At 56.3% G+C, this 9,345-nt stretch overlaps 1 protein-coding gene across 1 annotated transcript in view; it reads right to left on the bottom strand.

The window, feature by feature from the left end:
* Positions 1–8,220, bottom strand: part of GUITHDRAFT_135895 (hypothetical protein) — a gene marked incomplete at both ends in the record, with an annotated part of 9,932 nt that extends 1,712 nt beyond the window's left edge. Inside the window, 7 exons of the mRNA XM_005836656.1 lie at positions 36–96; positions 449–638; positions 877–960; positions 1,135–1,699; positions 1,858–4,064; positions 4,267–8,121; positions 8,152–8,220. Of these exons, the coding sequence (XP_005836713.1) occupies positions 36–96; positions 449–638; positions 877–960; positions 1,135–1,699; positions 1,858–4,064; positions 4,267–8,121; positions 8,152–8,220 (7,031 nt within the window). The remainder of the gene's footprint in view (positions 1–35; positions 97–448; positions 639–876; positions 961–1,134; positions 1,700–1,857; positions 4,065–4,266; positions 8,122–8,151) is intronic.
* Positions 8,221–9,345: the final 1,125 nt, after the last annotated feature.

The raw sequence follows: 9,345 nt of genomic DNA, 5'->3' as shown, positions 1-9,345 counted from the left end.
GAGGAGAGGAGGGGAGAGGAGGAGGGAGGGCTCACCCCTCGCAGACTTGGATGATGTATGGTGTGTTGTTGTAGCCGAGGAGGATGTCGCGATAACCTGAGCCGGTTGAGAACCCACAAGAGCAGGAGCGACAATGAGGGGGAGGGCGGAGAAGCGCACGAGAGACGAGGTGATGACGGGAAGGGGAGGAGGAGGTCAAGGAGCAGGTGCAGGAGCTAGAGGCAGGAGGAGAGCAAAAGGAGCAGGAGGAGCAAGAGCAGGAGCAGGAGCAAGAGCAGGAGCAGGAGCAAGAGCAAGAGCAGGAGCAGGAGCAGAAGCAGAAGAGCAGGAGGAGGAGGGGGAGGACGAGAACGAGGAGATCGAGAGGATGAGCAGGAGCAGGAGCAGAAGACAGAGCTAGAGGAGGAGGAGGAGGAGGAGCTGGAGGAGCTAGAGGAGGAGAAAGAACCTGCTCCTCCTGAGGGCAGGTAGCAGAGCTTGCCAGTCCCAGTCCCCTCGATGGTGAAGCTGACGGCCCCCTTGCATTGCACGCCCAAGGCGTAGGGACAGGAGACGTTCCAGGGGGCGCGACCGTTACCTCCCGTCATCACGTCCAGAGCCGAATCACTGCCCGAGCACGGCGCTGTGCTGTGGACGAGCTGGACAGAGAAGTGAGTTCATGTTGAAAGAGAAGAGGAGGAAGGGGAGGAAGGGGAGGAAGGGGAGGAAGAGGGGGAGTGGAAGGGATCGGGAAATGGTGCGTAGAAGAAGAATGGGCCAAGGAGGAAGGAAGAAAAGCGTGGTGGTGGTGGTGGTGGTGCAGGAGGAGGAGGAGGAGGAGAAGGAAAGTGGGAGGAAGGGGAGGCGGGAGAAGAGGAAGGAGAAAACGAGGGAAACCTTGAAGTTGTCTTTGGGTGTAAACGAGTTTCCTTGAATGTCAAACGTGACGTACATGTCTTTTTGGATCTCATTGGGTTTGACCTGAGACAGGATGAGCGCGGAGGGGAGGAGAAGAGCGGAGGAAGGAAAGGAGGAAGGAGAAACGAACAGCAGAGGAGGAGGGGATTTGAGGAAGAGAGGACAAGATTCACTCCCGAGCTGTAAGAAGCAGCAGATCGATCGAGGAGGAGGGGAGAAGGGGGAGACAACAGGCACCTGAGTGACTGTCGGCTCAAGGAGCTTGAGGTACAACCCGGTCTCCCGGAAGGACGACCTGCCGCTGCATCCTCCGTTGGAGCAGTAGCGGAAGCAGAGCTTGCCGCGCGTCTCGTAGCCTGTGACGGTGAGGAGGAAGGAGGACAAACTTCCGTCTGCGCTCGCAGAGCTGCTGGAGGCGTAGGAGAAGATCCTAGCAGAGGACATGACCCCGTCGCTGCATGCCACGTCACCCGGTACGACCGTGAGGTCGTCAGTGCTGCTGAGCCCGATGCCGGAGAGCCGGAGGAGGAATGGATGGTTTAGGATGGCGCCGCCGTAGTCCGTGCTGCCGTCAACGGCCAAGGGAGCAGGCGGCCTGACCTCAAGTGAGGCGACGGGGGAAAAGTCGCATCCTCCTCGGGGGAGAAAGCAGACGGTAGTGCGTCCTATGGCCTCTGCCCCCAGCAGGAAGGAGACTTGAGCCGTGTCAGCGAGCTGAGAAATCCTGCTGGGAATTCGCACGTCCCCTCCTACCACAGGAAGATCGGATTGACAGCTTCCTCCCTCCTTGACGATCTTGTAACTGAAGGGTGGGTTCATCAGGAGAGAAGAGGAGGAGGAAGAAGAATGGGAGAGGTGTCCGGGGAAAGGAATCAAAGGGGGAAAGAGAAGGAAAGAGAGACAGCAGGAGGGAGGCACGCAGGCAGGCAGGCAGGCAGGGGAATGTATGAATGCCAGTACCTGTCCCCGAACGAGAGCCCCAGACCCACGACAGACAGCGTGGTGAGGGAGCGGGCGTAGAGGAAGGGAGTGGCGAGGGAGGAAGCCGTTGGGGGCACGACCTTGATCACTTCCCCGCTGCTGACCGACGTCACATCCCGCCACCCAGTAGCATCGTAGGGCTGGTAGCATGCGAGAAATTCCGTCCTCGTCTCCGAGAGGTTGAAGTAGGCAACCAACGTCCTCCCGTTGATATCCAGCGCTCTGACCGTGTACCGCAAGCTCGTCGCCACCTGCTCGTACGCTCCCACGTAGCTCTGGCAAGTCCTGGTGAGGAAGGAGGAGGATGAGGAGTAGGGCGAGAGGAGGATGAGCTTGTCTCCTGGTGCGTATCCTCCTGACCCCTGGAAGGTGATCTGCTGGAAGCTCATGCTGTTGACGAACTTGGGGAGGAAGGAGGAGAGGAACGGAGTCACAACCTGCACTCCCGGGCTGATGGTGAGAGCGTAAGCGAATCCGAGAGGGACGTAGCAGATGCTGTAGGGGGAGGAGGAGGAGGACATTGCTGTGAGCCGGAAGGATAGACGATAGCGAGAAGTCTCGCACGCCGCCAGAGGCAGCACGAGCATGCTGCTTGCGATGACTTTGACCTCCCCTCCGGGTACAGTTGGAACGACCGAAAGGAGATTGAGGACCGGCTTCGCAGGGTCGGAGGGGCAGGAGGAGGAGGAGATGAAGACAGCGTCTCCAGCTCCGATGCCATCCCCCACAAACTCCAGATCAGCTGGGAAGTTGCGATAGAGGAGGAGAGGAGCCGCCGGCTGTTGGTACAATGATGGCCGTATCAGACTCTTCATGCTCAACGTCACGAGCTCGAGGTAGGTGGAGCTGGAGGACGTAGCGATGCAGATCTTGACCGAGGAAGAGATGAAGGGGACAGTGAGGGCCGAGCTGTAAGCGATCGTCCTGTTGTCGTTCACCGAAGCGATGGAGCTGATGTAGCTCGTCGGGGAGGAGCAGGAGGAGGCGACCATGAGCTTGAGTGTCGAGGAGAGAGCCTGTCCCCTCAGCACGAAGCTGGTGGCCTGACCCGCGAGGAGGGAAGTCGGAGCGATCTGCGCGAGGAGAGGAAGAGAAGAGGCGGCAAGGACGTTGATCGCGCCGACGTCTTGAGGAAGCGACGACAGGGAAGTCTGCACGCAGAGCCTGAAGGTCCCCGGGGAGGTCAAGACGAAGGAGGCGAAGGCGACGCGACCGTTGCCCCCGTCATCGTCCACAAGGAGCTGAGAGGAGCCACCGGGAGGCTGCGAGCCGACGATGCAGTCGGCGGAGGAGAGGAAGAGCGAGGAGGAGAAGCTGGAGGAAACAAGGGCGCTGCCGTACAGGAAGACCTTGGTTGCTCCATCCCCCGCTATCGTGTACGCTGGGATGATGCTGGTCACAGTGACGGGGGGGAGGACGGTGAAGGAGCTGCTGGGGACGTCGAGGAACGACGGAGCTCCGCGCGTGAGGAAGCAGACGTGCATCGGCCCGCTCTGCCGGATTCCAGCTGGGAACTGAGCCTGCTGGCTGCTGACGAGGCGAGCTTCACCTCCTGCCGCCGCTCCTGTGACGAGGCTGACGGTACCCTGGCAGAGCTGCGAGGAAGGGACGATCTTGACGAAGATGTTCGGGGAGGAGAGACCGGTACCTTGGAGGGAAAGGTTGAAGGGTACACCCTGCTGTATCACGGTGAGCAGCGTCAAGTTGGTGAGGTAGCGGGGAAGGGCGAGGGAGATGCTGGGGGAGACGATCGAGATCGTTCCGAGGTCTTGTACGGTGCTAGTCCTGAAGCAAACCCTGATGTCTCCGATGCTTCCTCCCGCAAAGACGTAGCTGAAGCGGTAGAGCGTCGAGTTGACGAACAAGATGGAAGTGGAAGCAACGGAGGCAACGAGCTGGTCGCTTGAGTAGGACGAGCACGAGGCCCCACGAGCGAGGAAGGAGGCGGATACTGCACCTGTGGCAAAGAAGCCACTTCCACTGACCTCGAAGGAGCTGGGGACATCGGGAGAGACGGCGGAGGGAGTGATGGTGCTTGCTGAAGGGCCCTGAAGCTTCAACGAGCCAACGGCGAGAAACTGGTTGTTGGGAGGACGCTGGCAGAGGTAGAGGATGGTACTGACTGTATCTGGGACGGTGAAACTGAGGGAACAGGAGAGTCTCTTGTCATCGCAACTGATGGGACCCTGTGAAGAATGTCAGAGGCAGTTGAAGAAGCACGAAGGGAGGAGGAGCAGGAGAGAGAGCAGGAGAAGTCAGAGGGTGAGGAAGAGGATGGAAGGTCAAGGAAGCGAAGTGAGAGGTGTAGGGAAGCTGCAGAGGAGCGAGGAGGAAAGGAGGAGGACGAGAGAGAGGAGAAGCGGAGGAAACAATACGAATTCTTCTCACCATATTCACCAAGGCCGAGGCAGCCGTGACTTGGGCGCAGGTCCTGTCAAGGAGCGTGAGGACGAAGGTCAAACCTTCATGCAGCGCCCTCCCGTAGATGGTGACAACGTTGTCCCCTCGAATCAGCGCGGCAGGGCTGAAGCTCTCGATCACTGGAGTGGAGACCTGTAGCACGCTGAATCCAACGCGGGTGAAGTTGAGACCGAAGGAGTAGCAGAGGATGTAGCGGTTGTACGTCCCCAGCTCCATGCTCACTAGAAGGGGCAGCACTCCCTGCATCCCCGACATGCTCACTCCACTCCCTAAGGTGCCCGAGAGGAGGGCGGGGGAGGAGCAGCCGTCGAACTCCCGCACGATCTTGACCGTGTCTGTGGGTCTCATGCCTTGACCCAGCAGGTAGAAGTTTGCGGTGGTGCTGGGGGCCACGTAGAGCGGGTAGAAGCATGCGATGCTCGGCTGCGAGACGGTGAAGCGAAGGAGCTCGAGGTAGGAGGTGCCGACCAGTCCGATCCCTCCGTAGGACCAGCAAGCTGTTGCTGCTCCGCTGAACTGCGGGATGAAGGATGAGTGGCCTGAGGAGGAGCTGTCTGCGAGGACCAGAGACGGGGCTCCTCCTGCTAGGTAACCAGAGTCCGATGAGGATGAAGCACAGTTACACACGAGCTCGGCAGCAAGGGACGAGGAGCAGGAGCAGGGGAACTGCCCTGGGTCGGAGTAGGAGGACGAGCATCCTTGACTGGTGTTGACGAGCTTGACTTTCACGTCCTCGAACGACGAGCCCAAGCCGCGCCCGCTGAACAGCAGGACAAGGTCGTTATTCATGATGCTGCTGTACTTCGGGGAGAGAGATGCTGAGGTGACTGTCGCTGACCTCACCCGGTACGGCGTGTTGGCCGCCTTCACCTCCTGCCATGGGCTCGACGGCGAGCCCAAGGCCCCTTGAGCAGCGCAGACGACGAAGGGAGAGGAGCTGTCTCGCACAGTGAAGGTGAGGTATGCTGAACCAGTCGATGCATCTGTGCATGATATGTAGCGCGCCTCTCCTCCCGCAATGTCCAGCAGCGGGTCCACGTCATCGGCGCCCATGCACGAGGTCGACAGCTTGACCTTGGTAGGGACGGCGGAGGAGGAGGAGAGACCGGTCCCAAGGAGCTGGACGAGGAAGGGTTCGTTGACGAAAACGTTGGCAGGGATGACGGAGGAGGTCAGGAGGACAGGGTTGACCAGGACGGAGATCCTGCTGTCAAGATCGATGTAAGCGAGAGGAGAAGAGTTGAGGGTCCAACAGAGCTTCATAGTCACTTGATTCCTGACCGCCATCACGAAGTCAAACCTCAAGTCGATCGAGTTGACCATCGTCCCCAGCACCCCCTGCCCTCCTTGCACGCAGTCTCCTCCTCCCCCGCAGGTGTTGTTGTCCAGGTTGACCTGCAGAGAGCAATCCTGCGACAACTTCAACTTCACCAGTGCGCTGCTGGGCGACGCCTTGAAGGAGTAGCCAGTCAGGGTGATGCTGAAGGGTACGTTGGACACCAGCTGGGAAGAAAAAGAAGCAGAGACCGAGCCAGTCAGCAAGCTGAACCAGTCGCCTCCCAGCCGCTGGTACAGACCATCTCCCATCTGCCAGCAGACCTGCAGCTTCACTGAGACGATGCTCGCTATGCTGAACGAGAAGACGGCGGCCTCCGAGGAGACGCTGGTAGGTGCCACCCCCTCCGATCCAGAGAGAGTTCCGATCGAGTCGCTGCTAGTGCCCAGCGTGCAGTCTGTGGAAAGTTTGACCTTCATCGCTTGACCGAGGTTCTGACCAGAGACAGTAAGGGAGATGCTGGAGAAGGCTCTCCCCGACAGAGGTTGGAAGGAGGAGACTGACGTGGGATAGATGCTGATGTTTGACATCAGAGTCTGGTAAGGGGATGTTCCAATCCTCCAACACATCTCAAGCTGCGTCAGGACAACGTTGGTGATCACCAAGAACGACAGCTGTGAGCCCGAGAGCACGAAGTTCTTCTGCACAGGAAGGAAGGATCTGGAGTCCGAGCAGTTGCCCATGATCACAAACGTCGGAGCTGCCGGCCCGGAGTCCACGAAGTCGGACCCGAAGACTGTGACTTGCGAGTTGTTGAGAGAGGAGAAGTTGGTGAGGGAGATGCCGGTGAGCGTTGGAGGCGAGGCAGAGATGAAGGCCGACGTGACTTTGAAGGCACTTGAACTTGCCGAGGACAAATTCCAGCAGACCATCAGAGCCCGGGCAGTCGAGGTTGTGATGGTGAACTTCATCTGGGCGAGCATCTGGTTGCTCCCTATCATAACGGGATATCGCGCTTCTCCTCCAAACACATCCGTGGAGTCAGAGGTCGAGCAGTTCCTGTTGATCCAGGCCATGATTGCTCCTGCTCCCGAACTTGCGAGGTTCTGACCAACAATGTAAATGCTGAACTCAATGTTTGCAGTGCTCGTCGAAGGTGCTTGTACTGCGCTGACGAAGGAAGGAGTCACGGAAATCACACTCAGCGTTCTCGAGTACGTGGTGCTCGGCCCCTGAGCTAGACAGATCATCACTTGTGCTGATGTGGTCCCAGCGACGAACAGGGAATCAAAGGTCACCACACAGCTCTGGAGCCCTGAAGAGTTGGTGATTACCGACGAACAAGATTGAGCTGACCCGCCGACTATCACCCCTGTTGAGTCCCCGACTGGATAGCTCTCACAGTCCAGACTCAGCTTGATCTTCGAGGCCAGACCAACCTGATCATACAAGTTCGTCCCTGTCAAGGTGACCGAGAGCGCGTTGTTGGAGTTTGATATGGTGGGGGTCACGGAAGAAACGGTTGAAAGAGGGTAGTTGATGGTCAACTTTGCAGTCCCGACTGTGTTCCAGGAGGTTGCCTGCGCCATCTTCACGCAGACCGACACATCTCTGCTGCTCCCCAAATAGGTGGAGGCATCCGAGAACACAAACTCAGCTCGAACTGTGTTCGCAGACACTGAGACAGGAACCACAGAAGCACCACCAGGAACTTGGCCGAGATTGTTGCAGCTTGTGTCGATCATCACACAAGTGTAATAGAGGTCTGGAGCGAGACTGCACGACCTCTGACTCTCCATCCCAAACAGACCCGAGCCAGAAATCTCAATCCTCACTGTGACCAAGGGAAGAACTGTTGAGACGCTCGTCCCAGTAGCGTCGAAGGCCTGCCAACTTGTGGCAGAAATCCCCAATGAAGAAGCTGTGCTGTGTGCAGACTGGTACGACGTCTTTCCCTCAATGTTGTAACAAAGTGAAACAGCTGTGGCTGCTTCAGTGATGGTGAATTCAACTGTTCCCTTGGTTCCCTCATTGTTGACATTCACCAAAGTTTTAAATTCTCCTCCTTTCACATTCGGACCTAATAGACAGTCTTGCCTCCAGCCGACTGTGACGAGCCCAGAACCAATCGCAAGCCCTTGTCCTTCCAACGATACCTCGAACTTCTGGTTCGCCACCACTGAGAACGTGGTTGCTCCCGTTGCTGTCAAACTGGACGAGAAGATCTGTGCAGGAAGTATGGTGAGTTCGATGGAGCTATCGGTCCATGCTGAAGTGGATCCATAAAAGATAAAGCATAGCTTCGCATTCCCGGAATACCCATTGACAGACATGTAAACACTAGCCTGGGTGCCATCGTCGGAAGCGGTGTAGACATTCGTCGCTGGAACAAGAATCATGGTCGGATCCAGCTGCGCTTCAGCACAGATACTGCTGGTTCCCTTCGTCTGATTGCTCGACAGACTCGTCTGAGTCTTGATAACGACCACTTGGTCTGCAATGGTCAGCCCAGCTCCGTTCATGTACAGCTGGAAGCCGACATTGCTCTGCACAGCCGTTGGAGTAAGGCGAGTTACCGCCTTGCAGGAGGCAAAGTGAACAAGCGAGAGGAGGAGGAGGAATCGAAAGAGGAGGAGAGAGGACATTTGCGAAGACTCTGTGATCCTATTCCTGATCTTCTCAGTTCACCTCCCTACCTTCCTCTCCTTCTCTTCTCTCCTCATATTCCCTCCACATGCGGCTGTGTCTCTCATAGCGCGGCGGTTGGCTTATCCGTTACAATATTGACTAGCCGTTTCTGTTAATAAAGACCAGCTGGGGTAGTTTGTCACAGTGACTCTGACGCCGGTGCTCTCAGACTCAGTTGCGGCGCTGGGGTAACGGAGGGAAGCAGAAGCCCATGAGGAGGAAGCCGTGTGTGTGTTCTCTTTGGGCATGCATGTGTCCTAAGTCCGAGGCCGCAAGCAGTGTGAGCTGTGGGGGCTGCACATTTCGTATCTTGGATGAGGGTTTGTTGTCGAAGGAGGTGAATTTCTGTAGCAACACGTTTAACTTGGAAAGCAATCACATCATCAGACTATCTCCTCGCGATGTATCCATGGAGCAGAGCCATTGATAACGTGATATATCCACCTTCATATCTTTTGTTTTGAATGCTTTTGAATTTCCAGACATAATTGATAATCTCGAACATCTATATCTTGTAGGTCTTGGTTTTTACACATGAACCTTAACCTGTTTATTTCTGTATTCTCAAGCCTAAAATTAAAGTTATCATCAGCGCTCTCATATCTCATTATGCTAAACGGGGGCACATTGATAGGTAGAGAACACACCATTGTATGGAACAAGGTATAAAACATCATTTTGAAGACCTAAGAAGTTATTGGCGGCCCGGATTTTGATTTGATAAATATATCTGCGGCTTATTATCGATATGTTTATTGTTTGAGAAAATGTAGTTATTTTTGTATTGATCATAATCAACAAGCAATCAAGAGGACGACTGATGTTTTAGAATGTTCAATAACTCAAATACATCATAGTTTACTAGATATAAGGAGAATCGTGCATTTATAAACTTCAGAGTACCTCCTCCTCTTCATCATCTTCCTTCATCTCCAGCCGGAATCGGTCCTTCTCATCCACCTTCAGCAAGCAGACCAGCACATGCATCTCTACGAATTTACTCAGTGCGCTCTACGTTGTCACTGTCCGCCTCCTGCTCAAGCACAGCAGCTGCCGAGAACGCGCTGCCCCTCCTGGCCTTC

The sequence above is a fragment of the Guillardia theta genome, assembly GCF_000315625.1.
Source record: "Guillardia theta CCMP2712 unplaced genomic scaffold GUITHscaffold_17, whole genome shotgun sequence".
NCBI lineage: Eukaryota > Cryptophyceae > Pyrenomonadales > Geminigeraceae > Guillardia > Guillardia theta.
This window is presented reverse-complemented; position numbering and strand designations above follow the sequence as displayed.